This window comes from Mauremys reevesii, linkage group 16, assembly GCF_016161935.1.
Source record: "Mauremys reevesii isolate NIE-2019 linkage group 16, ASM1616193v1, whole genome shotgun sequence".
NCBI classification, from domain to species: Eukaryota; Metazoa; Chordata; order Testudines; family Geoemydidae; genus Mauremys; species Mauremys reevesii.
In genome coordinates this window covers 6,798,917-6,823,309 of record NC_052638.1, presented here as the reverse complement: position 1 = coordinate 6,823,309, position 24,393 = coordinate 6,798,917, and the positions used below count along the sequence as shown (strand labels likewise).

At 47.9% G+C, this 24,393-nt stretch overlaps 1 protein-coding gene across 1 annotated transcript in view; it reads right to left on the bottom strand.

Moving 5' to 3' along the window:
* Nucleotides 1-24,393, bottom strand: part of PLEKHG4 (pleckstrin homology and RhoGEF domain containing G4) — a 159,999-nt gene that overhangs the window by 56,186 nt on the left and 79,420 nt on the right. The window contains 2 exon segments of the mRNA XM_039503354.1: nt 18,883-19,031; nt 21,089-21,187. Coding sequence (XP_039359288.1) covers nt 18,883-19,031; nt 21,089-21,187 — 248 coding nt within the window.

Here is a 24,393-nt window from a genome sequence, read left to right as displayed (position 1 = left end):
CCTAATATACTGCTTTCATGGCATCTATCCATAAAGGAGAGCATGTGAGGTCTCTACCGGAAGCTTGTAATGTATCAATATTCCTAATTGTTGCGAGGTGTGTGTATGAGTAATATTTAAGGAGTAATGTGACAATACTGAAAATGATGCCTAATAGGCTTGGAGTACAAGTTAGTCAGCAGGGAAATGTGTGTGTCGGGGATGGCTATTCAAGCGGGAGGGAGTTGCCACTCCTCCCTGGTTAGCCAGTAACGCAATGCAAGGCTCAGCTGTCTACCCTTGACCCATCACAGAACTATCAACGGAAAACCATGAAAGACAACTGAAACCACTGAGAGGTAAAAAAGGGAAATTATACCAGACAGGGGACTGCAGGTCTCTGAATAGAGACAAAAGCCTGACTCAGTATCTCACGGAGTGGGGAAGAGGCATGCAGGGGTGTTTCAGGAAAGACTGGATCCTGATTCCTGGGAAGCCAGCCAGCTCTGCAACAGACTGAATTTTGGGAGGGGGGAAACCTTTTATATTAGCTAGAAAAGTTATAGGACTTCTTATAGGAAAGGTAACTATTAACAAGTGTTGCCCCTAGTTCGAGTTTTATGGTTTGGTTTCGTATGTAGCCATTTGTTTCCATCACTTGCTCCTGTTTCTAGTGGAATCTCTATTCTTTCTTAAGTAACCCTTCTTTCGTTTCATGGTAAGTGCTCACCGGTGCTGTGTGGTTTACAGGAGTGGTGATTTAAGGTAAAGCTGATAAACTGGGGCCCAGGCTCCTATGCAGGCAGAGGATCTGGGATCTCTGAGAGTAGCCAGTGCCAGAGGCTGGATGTCAGAGAGGAATGATTCAAGGGGACGTGGGAACTGGGGTGCACCTCTTGTTAGCCTGCAGGGCAAAGGCAGGCTTGGCACAGTGTGAGTGGCTAACACTCAGCTAGCATAGGCAGGACTTTCTCTCACTAGAGGCAGAGTCCTGGGCACCCCAAAAACTGTCACAAACACCTCTAAACGGGAAGGCCAGAGGGAAAGGGCTTCTCTCCACATCCACCCGCAACATAGGAGACTCTGAGGGGGGTGAAGTGGCCCATTCACGTCAATGCGATAGTCTCATTGAATGAGAACAGCCCCTGGAAATGATACAGCCTGAAACAAGAGCTCTGAGCCATATGAACCAACCCATTCCTCTCAGTAGGTGTTCCCAGGCCCCTCCTGCCTGCCTCAGAGCCTGCATGCGGGATGGGTGTGAAGCATACCAGTTCTCAGCTCCCCACTCAACAGGACAGGCCTTCCCTGATCCTCACTCACATGGGGGCAGAGAAGGGGCCTGAGACTCTCCCAAAAGGACAAGCCCCCCAGAACCTGGCTCACGTGACGTGAGGAGGGGTCCTAGGGATGCCACCAGTCTCTTATTAGAAGGAACATCCCTCGTTTCTTCATGGCTGTACAACAAGATCGGGAGCAGCAGGAACTCCCTCAGTGAATGTCGGTGAGTAGTGCTCATTAACAATGATGATAATAATAAAATATCAGGAAGAGAGGGGAGGGGGGGTGCTAAGAAAACAGTCCCTTATTTTTGAAATACGGTGTTGGCAACCATAGGTCCAACTCCTGTAGATGGGCATGAGCCCCCAGACCCAGACACCCACCCACACAAGCAAGAGGGACTCTGGCACTCCCAGATGGGCAAGGACTCCACAAACCAGATCATATGAGGGGGGCAGGGAGGGGGCTCAGACCCCACTAGAGGGGCAAGAGAGCCCCAGATCTAGGAACATGCAGAATGTGGAGCTGACAGGTGCCCTTGTCCCTGTTCTCCCCAGGCCTTCTGGAACTCACCCCCACACCTCCCGTCCACTGTCCCACCCCTGCACCCCCTAACTCTGAAGCCTCCCTCACCTTAGCCCCCAACCACTCCCCCTCCCCTACCACCCATCCCCATTTATCCCCTCGCCATTACCCCACTCCTCTTGCTGCACCCCCAATTGCCCTCTTCTCTCCCAGGAAGCATTCACACGTCTACATTTTTTTACCCAAAGACTTTGAGAGGTCCAGGGGGGTTGAGGTTCACTGGAAAATCTGGAGTGTGCAGGGGGTTAGCGTACAGTGTTGGGGTGCACTAGCAGAGCTGTGGGGTGCAGGGGGTTGGGATGCACTGGCAGAGCTAGGAGATGCACTGGAAGAGCTGGGGGTCTCATGCCTGAATCCCCACTCTCTCTCAGCTCCCCTGCCATCCATCCCCATTTATCCCACTCCCTACTGCTCAAAACCCCTCTTCACACATTCCTCCGCCCCAATGCCCCTCCCCACATGTCTAACTTCCCCCACTCAAATAGTCTGATCACATTCCCCCAAAAATAAAACTGCCACCCATGACACTCAAACTGTAGCCAGTCACTCAGTCCAAAACGCCTTTTGCCTTAGGTGGGGGCTTACGATTAACTGATCCTTAGCTATGGTACATGAAGGTGAGTTTGCTGCCATTAATCTCAAGGCGTTGTGTGGTTCATCCAGTGATTCGCACCTCAGAGTTTAACAGCACAAGGCAGCAGAAGGAAACAGTGTTTGGGGGGGATGCTGCTATAATACTCCCAAGTCAGACTCAGATTGATTTTGAAATCTCAGTGAGATCAACAAAAGAAGCTACATTGGAATAAAACTGGATAATACAATCTACCTATAGGGATAATTGTACTTCATGTTTGTAAGTGGCTTTACAAGCACTGCCTAGCTTGAGAAGACCGGTACCTAGTTCTACATTCATATTAACTGTTATTTGATTTGCATTGAGCGTTGTGTTATCCAGCTGGTTTGTGTTCTCTGAGTAAGAATTACCTTTAAAAGACTCAGCACCACACACAGATCTACGGGGACAATCCTCATTTATAAATCACGTTCCCCAATTTTGCACACGCTCCACATACCCTCTTCTAGACAATCCATTACTTCACACTATATATAGTGACCGTGGCTATACCATTAAATCTATACCAATGTTAGAATAGTTCCCCCAAGGTGAGCTGAACGCTCCCAACTCATCCATATGAGCAGCCAGGCCTGTGGGAAGAAGCAGGCTGACCCAGAAGCAACTAGGTAGCAGAACTGGTGTCTAGCATGGACAACACAGGGTTTTAAAAACTCAATATGCGCAGCATGTAACTAAGCACCCAACACGCACCTGGCATAATGCAAATACTGAACAAAAATTAGCCGGAACCTTGAATTCTTCCTCATATAAAACTGTCATTGAATCAATTAGACTTTTGCATGAGCAAGTACATAGTAAGTGAATAGCAGCGGCAGCAGCTTCTGTTGGCTACAAGCTGGGATTCAGCAGCTTTCTTGTCACTGTAAATCCTGCCATGTTTGCTATTTTCCATCTCCGGGAATGTTGTCCCATGGGAGAAAGCCACCTTTCTGGACTGTGAAGCACTGCCTACCTTCACTACAGAACCGGGGACCCAAGGAGACACCTCAAGGCGCAACCAAAACTTACCTAAAAAGGCCTTGACCTCCTCTGCTGGTCTTTGAGAAGCTCAGGAACTGCAGCCTTCATAACACACCTTTGGAATGTGCTCAACGTGAGAATGGCTGTGCACTCCCTTATGTACAGAGCAACAGGGTTTGTTTAACTGGGATGTGAGTGCTCTTCACCAGGCTCAAACCACCAGGTAAACACAAAGAACAGGTTGGACTGTCCAAAAACGACAGCCTGGAGTGAAGGTAGGTGTCTGGATAGAAATGTCGCTGTGTGCGTCTTTGCATTTCGCACTACACCTCACACAAATGGAGGAAAACTTGGAGCAATTACCTGCTCACCGGGGAGAGATCAGAATGTATTCTTTCAAGAGAAACTGACAAAATATAACATGACCTCCCTTCATAGATTCTAAGGCCAGAAGGGACCAGTATGTAATAATAATGGTCAAATCCTGAGGTCCTTAACCAGATTTGCAGAAAGACTGAGGCCATGTATATACAACAAACTTTGGTTGACGCAAGTTACGTAGGTATAAAACGGTCACAGTTAGTATATCGCTTGTGCGCAGGCATAACCGGCTGCTTGCCTTGGTGCTACACATACTCACTAGGAGTGTTTGTGCTGATGCAAAGTGCAGTGCACTATGGGTAGGTGTCCCAGTGGGCGACACGGCATCCTCCAGTGCAATGCCTTCTGGGGAATTTTTGCAATGCATTGTGGGGCACACATCTCCATCTCTATCTCCGCATTTTCACACAATCTTTTTTAAATCCCGCAAACCTGCGCAGCACTTTTTGCTGTCCACCATCCGACAGAAGCACGGCGCCTCCACAGTTCTCCACTGTTCTCGTGAACGTTTCAGAGCCATGGGAAGAACCACAACAAAGAGGGGCAGGACGATTTCTTTGAGGACAGATTGCTAATAGCAAAAAACCAATTCCAGGTTGCTGGTGGTGTTCATGGAGCAGCTGCTTCGGAGAAACAAGCACTGACTGGGAGAATTGGTACAGCAGTGCCGCTGCAGCGCCATACGTATAGACATGGCCTTACTCAGAGTCTTCGCTTACAAGAAGCTAGAACCCTGAATGCCAAGAAGTGTGGAGTCTGGCAAACTCATAGGGGCCAGAGCTCTCTTGGGCCTCTGTCTTCAATGGCAACCATTTAGCAATGGTCAACAACACAACTCAGCTGATCTCAGCCACCACTGCTGCATAGGCAGAGAGGAGAGGAGGTTCCCAAATTAGCAAAGCTCCAAACCACATAATGTCTTTATAAAATAAAACCAACATGCTGAAACTGCACCGGGAAGTATTGGGAAGCGAGTGCTGCACATGGCGCACAAGAGGTATGGAAAATCTGCCTGAGAGTGTGTCGCTTAAGGAGCTGAATGCGTATAGTTTATCAGAGAGAAGGATAAGAGGTGGTTTGATCAAAGTCTGTCAGCTCCTACATGGGGAGAAGATTTCTGATAGCAGAGGCCTTTTTAATGTAGCAGACAAAGGCAGAATGGGAGCCAGTGGCTGAAGGGTCAAACTCCTCCCCTCCTTGGCACTAGTGCCATTTACACATCTAGTTCCTAGGTTTTCAGGACAAGGGACCACTCCTTTGACCTCCTGCACAGTGCACCCCATGAAACATGGCTGAGTAAGGCATCTCTAGGGTATATCGTTTAGACAGACATTCAATTTTGATTTAAACATTTCAACATTCATGTCCCTTGGTGAGCTGTCCCAATGGTTAATTACACCTCCCTGAAAAAAGAGAGTCTCATTTGAAGTCTGAATTTGTCTAACTTCAGCCACTGGCTCCCATTCTGCCTTTGTCTGCTACATTAAAAAGGCCTCTGCTATCAGAAATCTTCTCCCCATGTAGGAGCTGATGGACTTTGATCAAACCACCTCTTATCCTTCTCTCTGATAAACTATACACATTCAGCTCCTTAAGCGACACACTCTCAGGCAGATTTGCCAGATCTCAAATTCGTGTAGTTTTCCCCTGAACTCCCTCCAATTTTTCCACATTTTTTGGAAGGGTGGACACCAGAACTGGACCCAGTCTCCAGTAATGGTCTCACCAGCATTACAGGTAAAGGAAACACTGCCTCACTGCTGGGTAAGGCACTTGTAGTTAGGGTTCCTATGGGTGGGCTCCCCATCCTAGGGTTAGGGTTCCTATGGGGAGGGCACTGGGAGTTCCTATGGGGAGGGCACTGGGGTTCCTATGAAAAGGGTTCTTGAAGTTAGGGTTAGGATTCCTATGCGTAGAGCTCCCTGCCATAGGGTTCCTATGTGCAGGGCTCCCCCCTAGGATTAGTGTTCCTAAGAGTAGGGCACATGGAGTTAGGGTTAGGATTCCTATGCGTAGGGCTCCCCACCCTAGGGTTAGGGCCCCTGGAATTAGGGTTTCTATGGGTAGGGCTCCCCACCCTAGAGCTAGGGTTCCTATGCATATGGCTCCCCACACATTGATTGGGGTTCTTATGGTAAGGGCTTCCTGCCCTAGGGTTAGGGTTCCTATGGGTAGGGAACATGGAGTTAGGGTTCCTAGTGGTAGGGCTTCCTGCCCTAGGGTTAGGGTTCCTATGCACAGGGGACTGGAAGGTAGAATGAGGGTTCCTATGGGTAGGGCACTTGGAGTTAGGGTTATCGTTCCTGTGGGTCGGGGGAGTAGCTAATCTCACTCTGGCTGGTCATGTACAAATTAAGGATTGTATGGTTCACAAGAGATGCCCATTTACAATCTTAACAAGATCCCAATCAATAGCTGCTAGGGGCTGGAGGAAAAAACAAAACCAGCAGGAGTTACCCTTTTTAGGAGTACGACGATATATTCTGAAACTATATCTTGGGTACAGATGAAACCTCAGGTATTCAAGAGAAACGTCCAACATAACAAGAGAGACAAGGTGGGGGAGGTAATACTCACCCACCTTCTACTGGACCATCTTCTGTAGGCGAGAGAGACAAGCTGTTGAGCTACACTGAGCAGTTCTTTAGGTCTGACCTGAAGTTGGTCTAATAAAAGTTATTACCTCACCCATCTCGTCTCTCTAATATCCTGGGACCGACACGGCTACCACAACACTGCATACAGCATAACAAGTCGTGCTCAGTAAAGATGAACCTTACTACATATATATTATCTGGGTACACATATATTATCTGTCACGCATTTGATGTAATTCTAAGATAATGTCTATATAATATAGATATATTGCACTGATAAATTAGTGCCTCCGGTCATTTTTCTTTATTTAGAATTAAAGTGTTACAAGATTCTCGGTCTGGTCACCGTTGCAGTTTTAGTGTGCTGTACTATACGTTCTGATATTTTCTTCTCAGTGCATATACACAGTTGTAGCAACACAGCGGCAAGTTAGTTCAGAGAAGAGTGTATGCTTGCCCAAGGACAAAAATATAGTGCCCTGTGGAGTTTGTAGCCCACTCAGCGTATAGCAAATTCAGAGAGAAAGTTGCTAAAGAAGAAAACCGTTCCTCAAAAAGCCTTAGAAGCATCTTTTGTTGTGGCCATGCACACTGCAAAATGCAACCCAGCATACACCGTAGAAGACCTTCTACTTCCAGCAGCAAGAGACATATAGAGCATTATGATTGGGGAACAGCCCTGGCACTGAAAACCATTCCAAGTCAAATAACGCCATCTGTCAATACATTGCAGAAAACATGCAGGACCAACTGAAGAAGAGTCAATATTTTGCACTGCAGCATGATGAAGCCACAGACTGGCCAACATGGCTCAGCTTCTGTGTTATGGGACAGTCGTCAAAGCAGGTACCATAGCTGAAGAAGGCCCATTCTTCTCATGGAAATGTTAGGCTGAATCTGAACATGCCAAAAATATTGATATTTTCAAATGATAGCTTTAAAATCCCAAATTAGATCCGATGATATAATAAAACCGTATGTGGTTGAATACAGTCACAAAACCATCCAAACTCTGGTAACCCTCTTCAATCTAATGTACTCGGTTGGTTTAAAAAAACAACAACAAAAACGGAATTTGGCTATGGGGAGCCACCAAGTTTTAAAATATCTGTAAAGAAGCCACAGTACTAAAAAGTTTGGGATCTCTGGTGCTAGACTAAATGGACTCAGAGCACATGTTGATCATACAGTGATAAAAGATCAGCAGCCACAAGGCACCTCGTCTGTGTTAGAGCTCCCAGTTTTTCTACACTGCTGTAGCGGCAATAATGGAAATGCAATGGTGAGAAATTTTAAGATAGAGGCTAGGTTTTAGTGACTCACCTCCACTCACTCCCTAGCACCCAGATCGCACTCTTTCATAAGGACTCACACTGATGCTGCCTCGCCTCAGCTGGCTTTTCAGTGCTTAAGATGAGAGTCTACAGAATAGGTGTCTAAATCCCCCACAAACTAAGTAGTGAACTAGAATATTTACCAAAACTAATGTCGCAATGAGTTTGCTCTGAGCTGGTATGCAAAATAAAACGCCTCTTAAATACATATAATTTACCTGCCAGAGGAGTTCACTTGCTGTTTGAAATGGCACTGAGGAATTTCATGGGCAGTAGCAGTCTCTGCTATTGCAGGCAGAGTCCATCATTTTTATGCTGTTATTATTTATCTACATTATTTGTCTGCTCTTTGGCTAATGGCAACAGCAAGACTAGCTGAGATTCCTAGATTTGCATTTCAACACCAGCCATGCCAAAGCTACTACACCAAAGGATCTGTATAGTAGAAGGGGGAGGCTTCCCTTGTCCATGCTAATGAGCCTGAGTTTAGTATGCCAAGTACAGCAAGCTGAAATCTTGGGTACAAACACAGATGTACGGTACTTGCAGCTGAAAACACTGCCCCCAAGGACTCTATTCAGCAGAAATTACATCCTGGCTACCATGTCACGGAGGGCTACGGAAGATCCCAAGTAGGTGCTGCCAGCCTCAGCAGGACACTTTTTTGGGCTGTGAGACCATTATTAGACAAAATTCCCCCATAGGCTAGACTGAGACAGAAATCTTTTCATTTCCTTGATTTGATCCGTGCCTGATTGGCCAAGACCATCTTCTACACCTGGCCATTATTGGGGCAGGAGGAAGAGCAGGTTTAGGGGCTCCATGTACACTGAAAGTGGAGAGCGAGCAGATCTGCACTATGTTAAGGGTGGATTAGAGTACAAGGCAGCTGGGGAACATCCAGCGAGGGTACCAACAGACAGCTACACTGCAGTTGTCTATAGGCCTAGGTGAAACTTCAAGATTTTGTCTGAAACACAGACTTACATGCCACACCAGGCTCTTCTTAACTAACAACTTCTCTTACACTGATGGTGTCATTGTCAATTTCTGAGACATGCCATTTACCCTTCAGGTTTAGGAACTCAGAATGCTCTGGGTCAGGTCCCCGGCTGTCACATACAGGGAGATTGCTCTACGTGCCATGGAAAGCACAGAATGGTAAACAAGCAGGCTAGAGAGGGTGGGGAGGAGGGCAGGGAGCCAAAACTAACAGCTGGGGCATGGGGCAGGGTGGGGGATGTCTCATTACTAAAGAATGACTGAAGTGAGGTTTTTTGCAATGTATTTCCAAAAGGTTTTTGTCAGATAATATCCCACTACAGGGAGTACAAGCCTGCTTCCTTTCCAGGCCACCGATGTGGGCTCCTGCCTATTTTAGTGCATAGGTCACGAACCTGAAAGAAGGCATTAATTAAATGTTTTCCATTGGGCTTGTTTTGCTCTGTATTCCCACTTTATGACTTGAATTTGCTGTAACATTAAGCCATGAGCTAGGAAGGGAAATTAGGCCTTCAGAGCCAGCAAGTGTACTGGGGGTATCCTTCGTAAGAGCTCTGCTGAGTGTGGTTTAGTACAGGTACTGGCCTTTCACTCACGGCATCCAAATGAGAACGATTGTAAACTGTATCAGTCCTTTCTATGCCTTATCAATGAACGTTATCAAAGTGACACGGTCAACTGAAAAGCCACAACGCAGTCTGACATGGCTTAGTTACTATGAATACAAGTACTGACTATCACCATGACAGGTTAGAGACATCTATTATTTCCTCCATTGTTTCTGTTTGACTGCGTTGTTTCTTTGACTACACCTTGTGTACAGTCGGTCTCACTACCTCCCAGCACCAGCCAAATGCAGCGAATCACATTCCCCTGTTTATGTCAGGCTTCCACACAGCAACGGGAGACAGAACAGCATTTTAAATAACAGGAAAGTGTGACTCAAGTGACAAAACATTGGCAGGAGGACCCGAGAGTAAAATGTAAAACTGCGTTTAACTCTTGTAAAAAATTTGATTTCAAGTCCTTTTAAATACAAAAATTGTCCAATGACTGATAAAATTGTACAACCCACACCCGAAAGTTAGGAAACGCAAAAACTAAGGTTGTGCACAAGAGTGCCCCTGCCCGTGTGTATCTACAAGTCACAGAGCCAAATTCTGCTATTTAGCCCCAGTATAAATCTGCAGCTACTTCAGTACTAGCTCTAAAGGTCAAATAGACATAAGTAGAGGTTACTGGCCTTATGCAATAACTGCAGGCTTTTGAACTGTGCCCCACTATGGGTGCTCCACTTAGGGTGACCAGACAGCAAATGTGAAAAACTGAGACAGGGGGTGGGGGAGTAATAGGAGCTTATATAAGGAAAAGACCCAAAAATCAGGATTGTTCCTATAAAATTGGGATATCTGGTCACCCTAGCGCCACTTCAGGTGCACATGTGCCTCTCGTGCCCGTCATTAGAGGTTTTTCTTCCAGCAGTGCCCATTCAGCCTGCACATGCGCCCTTTGCCTCCTACTGCCAGACACTAAAGCTACACGGGGATGCCCGGGTGAACTGCCCTGGGTTTCTTTTCTACCCAAATGTCTCCACAGAGAACAGCCCAAAGCAGAGGGAAAGGGAAGGCAGGTATCCTATCGATAAACTATCCCTAGTCTCCGAGCAGAAATCATGGATCCCTGGAATATATCTGCGAAGAAGATGAACAACCTGGGTGATCTTCAAAATTGCTTGGTCCTATCCAAGTAGAAGGCCAGAGCCCTTCTGACACAAACAGGACTTGGCCACAGCGTGGCCGGAGGAACCAAGTGTGGGAGAACGTGGCACAGCCGGAGGAGCCAAGGGGGGGGGCGTGGAGTGGCCAGAGGAGGAGCCAAGGGGGGGCATGGCCAGAGCAGGAGCCAAGGGAGGGGCCTTTTTTGTTTGCTCCCCCTGCACTTAGAACCTGGCTGTGCCACTGGTAGGGAGTTAGGTGGAGGGTGGGAGAACAAGAAATCAGAGTCCCTAGGAGGGAAGATAATACTTTTTATCAGTAATTTACATGTTGGTGGAAGAGTAGCAGGTGTTTGTCTCACAGTCTTAGCTGGACCGAGGAGCACCTGGTTGATGAGTATCGCCACCCTGGCAGGTGTTGCTGACTGTCGGATATTCAACAGCTTCTGTTGTGAATCCCTGACCTCTTCTTGTGGAATATGAAGAGTGTCAGCTCCCTCTTTAGGACATCTTGAAAATTGTTGAAAATCGCTAGCCACGGAAGGTAGTGGAGGCATAAGCACTTCGTCTGGATATAAGGAGAATATGGGTGTTTGAGGGGTGGCCTCTTTATCCATCCTGCCCCCTGTTCCTCAAATGTCTCCTCCTGTGGAGGTGACTGGCTGGGAAGAAGAGGACTGATCAACCCTAGTTTCCCTTTGAGATGGCACTGGTGGTCTGGAGGAGAATTGCTGTCTGTAAGCAGTCCAGGGATCCCTGTATGGCCACTGAGGAGCCCCCATAGAAAAGGGTGGAGAGTCCTGTGGTGCCAGAGGACGGTAGCAGCCTAGAGATCAAGATCTTGGTACCAAAAGGCGTTCGGTATCCATGAGGAGCAGGGATTCTGACTTATCCATTATGAACAAGTCCCTTGCATATCTAACCTCCCACTGTACCAAGTAGGGAATTGGTACCGATGCAGTAGCCAAAGCTGATGGTATCACTGATAGTGGGCATACTGATGTAGGTGCCAAATGGGCAGGTGCTGACAGCAGGACTGAGTCTGGCAGCATGGGACCAGGGTGCTCATCCTTGCCCTCCTTGTCCCGGATAGAGAGTAACAAAGCCCCATTGGAACCATGTCTTTTCTTGGAGCTCCAGGGCTTTCCAGCTCCCGAGTCCTGGAGGAGGAATCCTTCAACTCAACAGTAGCAAAACAAGAGGGCAAGGCTTTGGAGATCTAGATCTCGCAGGGGATCTGGGCATTTTAAGAGCAGGTTACTTCAGATGATAGTCTGTACTTGGGAGCCCTCTCAGAAGCCACCAATGACCTCCCCTTCTTAGGGGAAGCCTGAGCCAAAGTGGAAGGGGGCACTGGATTTGTCCAGAGACAGATGTATGGTGGGGTCCCCTGAGCTGACTCAGAGGCTGGTCTTAACTTTCCTGCTTTTCCTTGCCCGCAACCTGGGGGCCAGGCAGAAACTGCACTTCCAGGAGACGTGGGATTCCCCCAAACTATGGACATGCTTAGAGTGGCCATCACTCACAGGTATAGCCTCTTGGCAGGAGAGGCAGCGTCTGAAGCCTGGTGAGCCAGGCATGCCCTGCCAGGAAGACAAGGCTCCTCAAGGGAAAAGAGAGGAGAGAAAAAAAGAAAGAACTGTTCTCTCACTGCTAACTACTACTAACAACTAGCTATACTAACAAAACAAACTATAAGACGACGAAATAGCCCAGGCACTCTCAAGGCAGGCACCCTAGAGCTCTGTCTCAAGATGAGGTAGCAGAGAAGGAATTGAGGGTGGCTCGCCCGCACATCCCGATATAGCCCTGGTGTCCTGCATAAGGAGGCACAGGGCACATGTGCAGGCCGAACAGGCACTGCTAGCGGAAAAATCTCCGACCAAGGGCTTGAGAGGCACATGTACGTCTGTGCCTCTCAAGGAGCATCCATAGGGACACTACTCAAAGAACAACCAGCTTTCTTCAAACCCGATTGGAGCGTATGTCTCAGTGGGGTCGGCAACACAAGCCCAGTTTGAGTAAAATTAGTCCTGTAGTTTTAAGACCAGGAGTGTCTACAATCAGCAAACCAGTGTTGAGAACATGCACTCACCCAGCTGGGCATGAATAAGCAGGATGTCTGCAAGGGGCTAAAACTTGCCCTGCCTGTGGGGTGGGTCCCCAAGCAGAAAAACAAGTGAGGTTCCCCCATTTAAAGGGGTGGGGTTCAAACAGTCCACAGGTACAGGATGGGAATGGAGCTGCCTGAATTCTCTGCTCCTCTGCCCTGCAATGGAACACGTAAGGCTCGTGTGCAGCTACTTCAGCCAATACCCTATGTGGTCTGTAGCCTCAGCAATCACTCTACAGCGGGGGTCTCAAAGTCCCGGCCCGCGGCCATCTGCCACCCGAGAACCTCCCCACTGTGGCCCGCGGAGGAGAGACACAGGCGGCCACGCTGCCGGCAATGTCCTCCCGCAGCTCCCATTGGCTGGGGGGGAGGGACAGAGATACCATCATTAGTTGCCGGGCAGAGTCAGCCATGGAGGCAGCATCATTAGCTGCCGGGCAGAGTCAGCTTCACTTTTTTCCCCACAATGACTATAAACAAGTCAAAATACCGAACACAACTATCGGACGCACACCTTGCTGCAATCCTGAAGGTTTCAACTGCTCAGTCACTGAGGCCAAACATCAACAAACTGACAGAACTGAAGTGTTGCCAGGTGTCTGGCAAACACTAAAAACTCTCTGGCAGGCGAAGAATCGTATAAAGTTGTACGGCAGCTTTAGTATTTCTAAGAAATTCAAAATAAAAAATACAATATAAACATTTTCTTTTCTGAGCACCATCTTCAGTGACGTTCTTGGCCCACTGGGAGGATTTGGGGACCGGCACTGGCCTTAAGGTAAATTGAGTTTGGTCATGAGGATCTGGCCCCACTGACTTCAGCAGGCACTGGATCAACCCTTACTGGCCAAGCAGAACAAGCCCCTACTACACATGCTCTGCACGCACTATACAAGCACACAGAACTTTGTCCGGTCAAAGCAGTTTGTTTTCCAAAGCAAACAAAGGGGCTGGTTCTCCAAAAGGGCTCTGCCCACATTAAGTTTCAGAGTCAGGCATTTCCCTATAGCTTTGCCTACGTGAGTGTAGTTAGGATTTTTTGTGGAAGAAATTTTTTCCCCACCCTCTCTGAACTATCCATATCCGATGCCACTTTCAGAGAGAGGCCCCTTTGCTTCCCCCCCCGCCACTAGTTTGAGCATTTATTTTCTTTGCTCAAGTCTGACGTGTTCCAGTACATGCCAGATAGCATTTTACTAACCCCATTAAAAATGATAAATGTGATATTCTTTTCCCTAAATTTCCCATTGGCTCCATTTTCCTTTCCTTGCTCACATCACTCTACCTGCTCCTCTTCCCCTCTCCACTCCAATCTCCCCCTCTTCCCACAAGCACAAATCTAGGTCCCACACCCTTCATTTCCTTACTTCTGAAGGACCAGCCCTGGCCCTCTCTCCAAACCCAACCTCTCCCCCTCCTGTCTCCATCCCCACCTCTGTCCCTCTCATGCCACCATTCCTAACGTCACACCTTTCTCCCTCCTTGCCCCTGCCGTTCCCCTTCTCTTGCTACTCCATCTCCCCAAAAATCTCAGCCATCCATGACCTCTTCATCTCTCTCTCCCTGCAGCTCATTTGCAAAACATTGAATTTCATCTTCCATTTTATCATCCAGTCAAGTGAGATCCAGTGATGAGCTGCCAAAATATTAACAACCGGTTCCCTTCCCCTCACCCCACGAGGGAGTCGTGCCCCATCCAACCCCCCCATGTTCCTTGATAGCCTCCCCTGGGACCCTTGCCCCATCCACCCCCCTTCCCTATCCCCTGACTGCCTCCCTGCTGCCCGATCCAACCCCTCCTCTCATTCTTGATGGACCCCCGGGACCCCTGCCCCATCCAACCACCCCTTCTCTCTGTCCCCTGACTGCCCCCGGAATCCCTACCCCTGACTGCCCCCCACCGCCCCTGCTCCTTCCTGACTGCCACCCCAGGACCCTTGCCCCCATTCAATCCCCCTGTTCCCTGCCCTCTGACTGCCCCGACATTAATCCACCCCGCCAAATCCCCTGCCCTCTATCCAACACCCACTCCCTGCTCCCTGCCCCCTTATCACGCTGCCTGGAGGTGGGGGCCAGGCCAGGGCCGCAGGCCGGAGCTGGGGTTGGGACCGGAGCCGCTCGGCTGGAGCCGCCCGGCTGGCCGGGACCGGGCCCAGTGGCCGGGCCAGAACCGCGCCGCCTGGCTTGCTGCAGTCAGGGCCAGGGCCAGACATGCGCCAGCCGGGGTTGGGGTCAGGCCCGGGCCGGAGCCGCGCCGCCCGGGGATGGGGGCCAGGCCAGAGCTGTATGGCACCTGGAGCCCTTCTCGCACCCCCGGACCTCCTGCCCCAGCTCACCTGCGGGAAGCTGCTGCTTCCTTCTCAGCCCTCTCAGGCTTCCTGCGCGAACAGCTGATTCACGGGAAGCCGGGGAGGGGGAGGAGAAGCCGGGGGAGTGTTCAGGGGAGGAGGCAGAGGCGGAGTGAGGTGAGTTGGGGCCGGGGGAAGGGCAGGGAGCTGCTGGAGCTTTTGTTAAATTTAAAAGCCCTCACAGGACAACCGGTTCTAAAAGGGCTTCTAAATTTAACAACCGGTTCCTGCGAACCAGTGGGAACAGGCTCCAGCTCACCACTGGTGAGATCCCTTGTAACTCTTCGCAGTCAGTTTTGAATGAGGGCTGTCGATTAATCGCAGTTAACTCATACAATTAACTCAAAAAAATTAATCATGATTAAAAAAATTTATCACGATTAATTGCAGTTTTAATCAAACCATTAAACGATAGCATACCAATTGAAATTTATAAAATATTTTGGATGTTTTTCTACATTTTCAAATACAGAGAATACAAAGTGTACAGTACTCACTATATTATTTTTATTACAAATATTTGCACTGTAAAAATGATAAAGGAAATTGTATTTTTCAATTCACTTCATACAAGTACTGTAGTGCAATCTCTTTATCGTGAAAAAACTTACAAATGTAGATTTTTTTGGTTACATAACTGCATTAAAAAACAAAACATTGTAAAACTTCAGAGCCTACAAGTCCACTCAGTCCTACTTCTTGTTCAGCCAATCGCTCAGACAAACAAGTTTGTTTACATTTATGAGAGATATGCTGCCCGCTTCTTATTTACAATGTCACCTGAAAGTGAGAACAGGCGTTCGCATGGCACTTTTGTAGCCGGCATTGCAAGGTATTTACATGCCAGAAATGCTAAACATTCGTATGCCCCTTCATGCTTTGACCACCATTCCAGAGGACATGCTGATGATGCTCGTTACAAAAATATTGCGTTAATTACATTTGTGACTGAAGTCCTTAGGGGAGAATTGTATGTCTCCTGCTCTGTGTTTTACCTGCATTCTGCCATATATTTCATTCTGCCATATATTTCATGTCTCGGATGATGACCCAGCACATGTTGTTCATTTTAAGAACACTTTCACTGCAGATTTGACAAAACACAAAGAAGGTCCCAATGTGAGATTTCTAAAGATAGCTACAGCACTCGACCCAAGGTTTAAAAATCTGAAGTGCCTTCCAAAATCTGATCGGGATGGGGTGTGGAGCATGCTTTCAGCAGTCTTAAAAGAGCAACACTCTGATGCGGAAACTACAGAACCCAAACCACCAAAAAAGAAAATCAGCCTTCTGCTGGTGGCTGACTCAGAAGATGAAAATGAACGTGTGTTGGTCTACACTGCTTTGGATCGTTATCGAGCAGAACCCATCATCAGTATGGATACATGTCCACTGGAATGGTGGTTGAAGCATGAAGGGACATATGAATCTTTAGTGCATCTGGCATGTAAATATTTAGCAATGCCAGCTACAACAGTGCCATGGGAATGTCTGTTCTCACTTTCAGGTGACTTTGTAAACAAGAAGCGAGCAGCATTATCTCCCGCAAATGTAAATAAACTTGTTTGTCTGAGCGATTGGCTGAACAAGAAGTAGGACTGAGTGGAGTTGTAAGCGCTAAAGTTTTACATTGTTTTATTTTTTAATGCAGTTTTTTGTACATAATGCTACATTTGTAAGTTCAACTTTCATGATAAAGAGATTGCACTACAGGACTTGTATTAAGTGAATTGAAAAATACTATTTCTGTTATTTTTACAGTGCAAATATTTATAATAAAAAGTAAATATGAAGTGAGCACTGTACACTTTGTATTCTGTGTTGTAATGGATATCAATATATTTGAAAATGTGGAAAACATCCAAAAATATTTATATAAATAGTATTCTATTATTGTTTAACAGTGCAATTAATCACGATTAATTTTTTTAATCGTTTGACTGCCCTACTTTGAACTAAGCTGGTCTTGAGTAATTTTGTATTGTCTGCAAATTTTGCCATCCCACTGTTTACTCCTTTTTCCAGAGTATGTTGACCAGCACTGGTACCTGTACAGACCCCCGGGGGACACCACTATTTACCTCTCTCCACTGTGAAAACTGGTCATTTATTCCTACCCTTTGTTTAGTACCAGTTACTAATCAATGAGAGGACCTTCCCTCTTATCCCAGGACTGCTTATTTTGCTTATGAGCCTTTGGTGAGGGACTTTCTCAAAGGCCTTCTGAAAGTCCAAGTACACTGTATCCACTGAAATCACCCCTGCCATATTTGTTGACCCCCTCAAAGAATTCTGATTGGTGAGGCACAATTTCCCTTTACAAGAGCCAATGATGCCAAGTAACTTGATTCCTGCCTGCAATCGCCCCATGATACCAGCCTCCACAGTCCACTTGTTAGATTTTCAAACAAGTACCTTCATGCTTTCTCCTTTGCTGCCCTTCACACTTGGGAGGAGCTCCCATAAACATCCACATAACTAACTTGTTACATCTTTAAAACTCTCCTTTGTTATGATGCCTACAAAACATTTGGTTAGTATCGTGTCATTGTTTCCTCCCGCATCTGTCTTGTCTGTATCTAGCTATTGTCTCTTGTCTTTCATTTTAACTGTAAATTCTTGGGGGCAGGAGGCATCTCTTTGTTCTGTGCTTGTACAGCACCTAGCTCAACAGACTTCCGGTCCATGACTTGGGCTCCTGGGTAAGACAGTAATACAGAGAATCTATATGATACATTTCCAGGACTGTCACTCTGAAGCCTAGAATGTCTATACAGTCAATAGCAACAAAGAGTCCTGTGGCACCTTACAGACTAACAGACGTTTTGCAGCATGAGCTTTCGTGGGTGAATACCCACTTCGTCAGATGCATGGAATGAAAATGTCCAGAGGCAGATATACAGTCAATGTAAAGTATGAAAACAGCATGGTTTGGGGCGCTTTTCCTTCAGAATATCACCAGGTTGTGGCATCACTGGGACTCACGGTCTGTTAACCGTCCCACTTGTAAGGCGTCAGCCATTTTGACTTTACGCATTACACCCATGCCCTTAACAGCTACAGTAGGGCATGAATCTGTGCCATGCCAAGATCCTAGACCACTGTGTCATCAGAGGCAACTCAACCAATGTCAACCCTTACTTTGCAGGTAATCTGCATGCCACAATTTCACTAGCTGCATGAGGGAGACTGCACAGAGCGGATTGCTTGGCCCAACTGCCAAACATAGGGCCACAGCCCAGACTTTCAGCTACTAGTGAACAATAATAATGCCATGCCAGGTATATTGCCAAACTGTGCCAAGTACAGTTTCCAGGAGGCAGCCTCTCTTTTGCAAGTGCAAATCTGAGAGAACTGCAACTACTGACATTTGCGCCACAATTGATTTCATGATGCACTCATGCAAGGAACATCACTTATGGGTGCAAACTGCAGCTACAGCCAAGGAGACCAGACCTCGGCGCAGCACAAAATATACCATTATGTATAGGCCAGAAAATCTCTCTGTGAAAGAAGCTGTTTTAGTTAGTTTGAAGCGGTTTTAATTTAACATATAAACACTGCTGGAATCACCACTTAAGGCAATTTTGTAAGACATTTGTGGTATGCACATGAAATCCAAGCATAATTCTGGACAGAAGCAGTCCACTCCTGCACAGGAAAGGGTTTGGTTTTAAAATGGAGCTCGGTGTTATCTAGAGGAATCTACCCTGCAGCTCAGCAGGAATTTTAAAGAGACAAGACGGTTCTTGGTATTTGGAAAAAAAAATAATCAGAAAAAAGCATATTCATCACATTCTTAATTTCGGCTTTTTTCCCCAAACACCCATCAAAGCGGGAATTGCACGGGGACTTTTTGCTTGGAGAGCTTTTTAGTCTTTTCCCACAAACAGTCTCTGTCTGCCTTTGTTTGACTTCCCCTCCTTCTTCCCTGCCTTCCCACGGACTCACCTGTAGTCCTCAGTGACAGTAACACAGGACTCCTCCTTCCTCAGCCTAGCCAGAAGAGCTCCACCCTCCAGCTGTAGTTTAACCAGCCGCGTGTCATCAAGGACGTTCTTCATTAATTGCCTATAATTCCTCAACAAAACACCGGCCTCCTGAGGAGTTAGAAGAGCAAAGCAAATACAGTTATTTAGCTGTTACAATGTATGGGCATTAGCAGAACAAAGAAAACATACCCTGCCCCAATGGTACCTCTCAACCCTACCCTTGAAAAGCCTCCTCTCTAAACGCTGGAGGGGGAAATTCAGTCCCCATTGCCCTTTCAGTCCACAGCCTGTCTGTCCAGGCTGCCAAGAACAATGTTATAATGGTGTTTTGCTCACAGCGTTCGTTTGACAGATTTGGCTGTAGAAAGAGAAACCTTCCAACTCATCCTCATTTTGCTACCATTGCATGATAGCCCGTCATCTCCAAGTGATGGACCTCACTGCACCCCAAGTACTGGCAACAGGTTCATCTCTGATGGCGCATGGTGTTGGTGGATGCGCATGCAGGAGGAGGAAAGATCTAGTACAGCATCTTTCACACTCTCTGCTGGAGGACAGGATGCCTGGCAATAAATTTTAGCTGCTTGCACAATGACAGGGTTACATAGATTGGTATAACTCATGCATACCTTGAAAATACATTTTGGGCTTAGTAAGAGAAAGCTATCATTGCAGAATCATACTGATGCAGGGCTTTCTACAGCTGCAGAATTACACTCGAGAGAAGGAGGGAGATTTTTTCAGTGTCCATTTTACCAGCGTCAAACCCCACAAGCTCTTGTACAAACAAGCCTTAGAAGAGGCTGTCTCCTAGGCAGGATTTTGTAGTTTTAGATGTCAACCGCCATGACAATAAATCTTGGGAACAAGTGACAGGCACAGTGCTGTAATTAAAGGCTCTTTGCTTCACATTTGCCTTCTGGCAAGGCCTGATCTTTCCTCACTCTAAACTAGCTTCCATTTGACTGGCATGGTTAATTGAATTTCTAAGCTATTGAATGGTAACTGCAGAGCGAACAATTTGTCCTGTTCTCCTTGCCTTCCTTTTATCGTACTCCCCCCTCGCCACCTCCTCTCTCTGTCCTTGAAAGCACCGACTGGAAAGGATATGGACTGTACGGCACTGCTTTCTGTCCCACTGAAATCAATATCTCATCAGTTAACTCCTTTCCTCTGGGCAGGCAGCAGGCTCTTCAGAAAGACCAATGAGATGACACCCCTCAGAACAATGCCCTCCCCTGAGGGGTTTCTAATAATGACAGCACCAAGGCACTTATTATTTCAGACAAATCAGTACTCTCTTTGGACATGAGGATGTTCATCAGAGACTCACTTTACTCAAATGTATCTTCCCTTAACAGCTAGAAATCCCATTACAAACCACACTGGCATATCATCGCAAAGCTGATTGAGTGGAAATCTCCCCCAGCACTGGGACAATGACGAGGTTACATAGATGGTAGTTATACCAACCAACTCATGGCCAGACACCAGACTGGGTCTGCTTATTGTAACAGGGAAAAGAACAATACGAATGAGCTTTTAAGCAAAAGTGCATCCAGAGAGGAATGGAAAGAAAGCTAGAAATGAACCCTGGAAAAGCCTTCATGATGCTCCACGGTTGGGTTTCCCTCTTCCTTCCAGGTCCTCTTCCATGGCAGCATGGAGATCTTAGTCCCTTTTTGCATTTCCTTTTCACAACACTGGATTTTGTCTCTATATGCGTCTAGTCTTGCCCAGTTCTTTTCTGTACTTCTTGTTCTCTTTAGAAATCTGAGCCCCAGAACAAACATTACAATAGCCAGCTCACTGCTAGAGAGGGAGGGGCCTCGGATTAGGCCCAGGCCGCAGAGAGCTAACCTATGTCAATGTGACTTTACTTTGATGGTAAATTTAATTGCTCTTTTTAATCCATTTTTCTCTAATCCAGATATGAAGTCCCATCGTCCCAATCTCCATACAAACACTTAGCCATTCGGACACCAGTTGTTTAACTTTAAGATCTTTGCTCTGCCCTAATTTACTGAGAATTTGAGTATTAAATTTTTTTTTAAATGCAGCATTTAGCATGAGCTGCCATTATAGCATTAAAATTTCAGCCTGGCAGCCCCTGTCTAGCATCCTGCTTGTTGTGCCTTTGTCTGGCACTAGAAGACAACACTTACCTCAGCTCTTTCTGGTAATCTACAGGACTCCACCCTCTGAATGGCCCCCTGCAGGAACGCACAAGCGCCCTGACATCCTTGTAGCAAATGCTCCAGTTTCTGAAGGGGAAAGGAACAAGGCAGAGGTTACGGTCAGCATGGTTTTCTTCGGGGCAGAAGAGAAACAGCAGCTTGCAGGGAGCTATAGGGAGTGGAGGAAATCTCGAGTGGAGCGATGGCATGGTGTATGATGGGCTCAGGGCTCTGTCTGTGAAACTTACGAATTCCGGTTAATACCACAAAGTTGCTCTTATGAAAACTGTTGGATCACGGAAAGCTGGGCTGAAAGACTCCAAGAGGAAGAAGCAACCCAACAAGTACAATCCTCATGAGTCAGGGGAGCCTGCCTGCCTTCCTGAACCACCAATGGTCCCCCAGGACTTCCCAGAGAAGGGCGAGCTATTGAGAGGCGCTGCAGTTAGGTTGTGCTGTATATGAGCTGTACTGCTTGTGCTTTAGCTGCCAAGTAAGAGAGCAATGGTGCTAGATTCCAGTGAGAAGTCTCTGTGTTATATGCCCCGTGCCTCCTGCAACATTTCAGCTGTAACCCAGGAGGCTTCGGTGTGTTAAACTATGGGGGCGTCTGAAGGGTCAGCAGTGAACCAAGGGGTTGGGCAGCAAGTTCTCAGTGCGGGGTGACAAGTACAGGGTCTGCACCCTGAGGCTGTGCCTATGGACCCCAAAGACTGGGGCAATGGTTGGGCTCCATTTAGGCTCCAGAGGTTTAAAACACCCGGGACCCAGAGGCTTGGGTTCCCTCACAGCAGTCCAGTGGTAGCCAGGAGGGGTGTTCGAAAGGGACCTGTGACAGCGTGGTATTAGAGAGACAAGGTGGGTGAGGTAATATCTTCAGGTCAGACCTGGAGATCTCTGTGTAATAGATTCATAGACTCTAGGACTGGAAGGGACCTCGAGAGGTCATCGAGTCCAGTCCCCTGCCCTCATGGCAGGACCAAATACTGTCTAGACCAGGGGTGGGCAAACTTTTTGGGGCGAGGGCCACATCTGGGTGAGGAAATTGTATGCAGGGCCAGGGCAGGGGGGGTGGAGTGTGGGATGTGGAGGAAGGGGCTCAGGACAAGGGATTGGGGCAGAGAAGGGGTGCAGAGTGTAAGAGGGGGCTCAGGGAAGGGGGTTGGGGTACAGGAGGGGTGCGGAGTGCAGGACGGGGCTCAGGGCAGGGAGTTGGGGTGCACGGGGTGCAGGGTGCAGCAGGGAGCTCAGGGCAGGTGGTTGGAATGCACAGGAGTGCAGAAAGGGGCTCAGGGCAGGGAGTTGGGTGCAGGAGGGGTGCGAGGTACAGGCAGAGGGCTTAGGGCAGGAAGTTGGGGGGCGGGGGGCAGGAGGGATTTGAGCTCCAGCCCGGTGCCGCTTACCTAAAGTGGCTCCGGGGTGGCAGTGGCGCACACCAGGGCCAAGGCAGGCTCCCTGCATGCCTGCCCTGTCCCCACGCCACTCCAGGAAGTGCTGCGGCCCCTGGGGGGGGGCAGAGGGCTCTGCGTGTGCACATGGAGCCCTTTGCTTCCCGGCCCGGGGGCTGCTTCTGAGAGCAGCGCCGGGCCCGCAGCACCACCAGGGGTAATCCCGCGGGCTGGATCCAAAGCCCTGAAGGGCCGGATCCAGCCCGCGGGCCATAGTTTGCCCATCCCTGGTCTAGACCATCCCTGATAGACATTTATCTAACCTACTCTTAAATGTCTCCAGAGATGGAGATTCCACAAACTCCCTAGGCAATTTATTCCAGTGTTTAACCACCCTGACAGTTAGGAACTTTTTCCAAATGTCCAACCTAAACCTCCCTTGCTGCAGTTTAAGCCCATTGCTTCTTGTTCTATCCTTAGAGGCTAAGATGAACACGTTTTCTCCCTCCTCCTGATGACACCCTTTTAGATACCTGAAAACTGCTATCATGTCCCCTGATAGTCTTCTCTTTTCCAAACTAAACAAACCCAATTCTTTCAGCCTTCCTTCATAGGTCATGTTCTCTAGACCTTTAATCATTCTTGTAGCTCTTCTCTGGACCCTCTCCAATTTCTCCACATCTTTCTTGAAATGCGGTGCCCAGAACTGGACACACTACTCCAGTTGAGGCCTGACCAGCGCAGAGTAGAGCGGAAGAATGACTTCTCGTGTCTTGCTCACAACACACCTGTTAATGCATGTGGGAAAAGGAATGTGAGATGTTTAGGCTTCTGGGATGAGTTGAGTGTGCTGGGAAATTTAGACAGGTGTATAGGATGATAATTACCCTATGAGGTCACAGCTGTGCTTGAGTGAATCTAATTAACCAATTTGTTATTGCCTGATTGCTTGATAACTGTATATAAGAGCATGCTGGGATGGAATAAACAGAGCTCTGCTTGTGATCAAACTGGTTGGTCAGACTTTGTTCCTGCTCCTGCGATGCAACAAATGGTGACCCCGATGTGATGCAACAAATGGCAGAGAAGCTGTGGGCTATAGTATCGGTTGCCTGAAAAGAAAGAAAGAAGAAGAAAGAAAGAGAGAGAGAGAGAAAAAAAAAAAAAAAAAAAAAGGGAGACGCACCTGGGTCTCAGTGACAGGGCGTCCGAGAGAGGAGGCGTGCCTAAGTCTCTAGCGGCTGGGAGCCGCGGGGCGTCCGAGAAAGGAGGCGTCTGAGAGAGGAGGTGTGCCTAAGTCTCTGTATTAAGCGGCTGGGAGGCGCAGGACGCCCAAAAAGGGAGGCGCAGGATGCCCAAAAAGAGGGGCGCATTTGAGCATAGTGTTAAGCGGCTGGGAAGCGCAGGATGCCCAAAAAGGGAGGTGCAGGACGCCCAAAAAGAGGGGCGCATTTGAGCATAGTGTTAAGCGGCTGGGAAGCGCAGGACGCCCAAAAAGGGAGGCGCAGGATGCCCGAAAAGAGGGGCGCATTTGAGCATAGTGCTAAGCGGCTGGGAACCGCAGGACGCCCGAAAAGGGAGGCACACCCGAACCTAGAAGTGAGCAGCTATATGGGAGTCGTTGTGTCAGCGGAGCAGGAGAGTGTTAAGATGGCGAGTGTGCTGTCTGGGCGCTTGGGGAAGCGCTTTCTGCTGGGTGTTCGAGTTTCCATGCCCAGTTCTTTGGCAGACAGGATATTGGGGACAGTTCAAATCCCCACGTTGTAGGCGGAGCTCAGCAGAGTGTTTTTTCACCTGGCTTTGTATGAGGGTGATTGGTGTAAGAAGCAGGAAGAGGAGAGCAGTATGATGCTCAGCTTTCTAGACTTGAACCGCTTACAGTTTTACTCAGGACAAAGAGTTTAC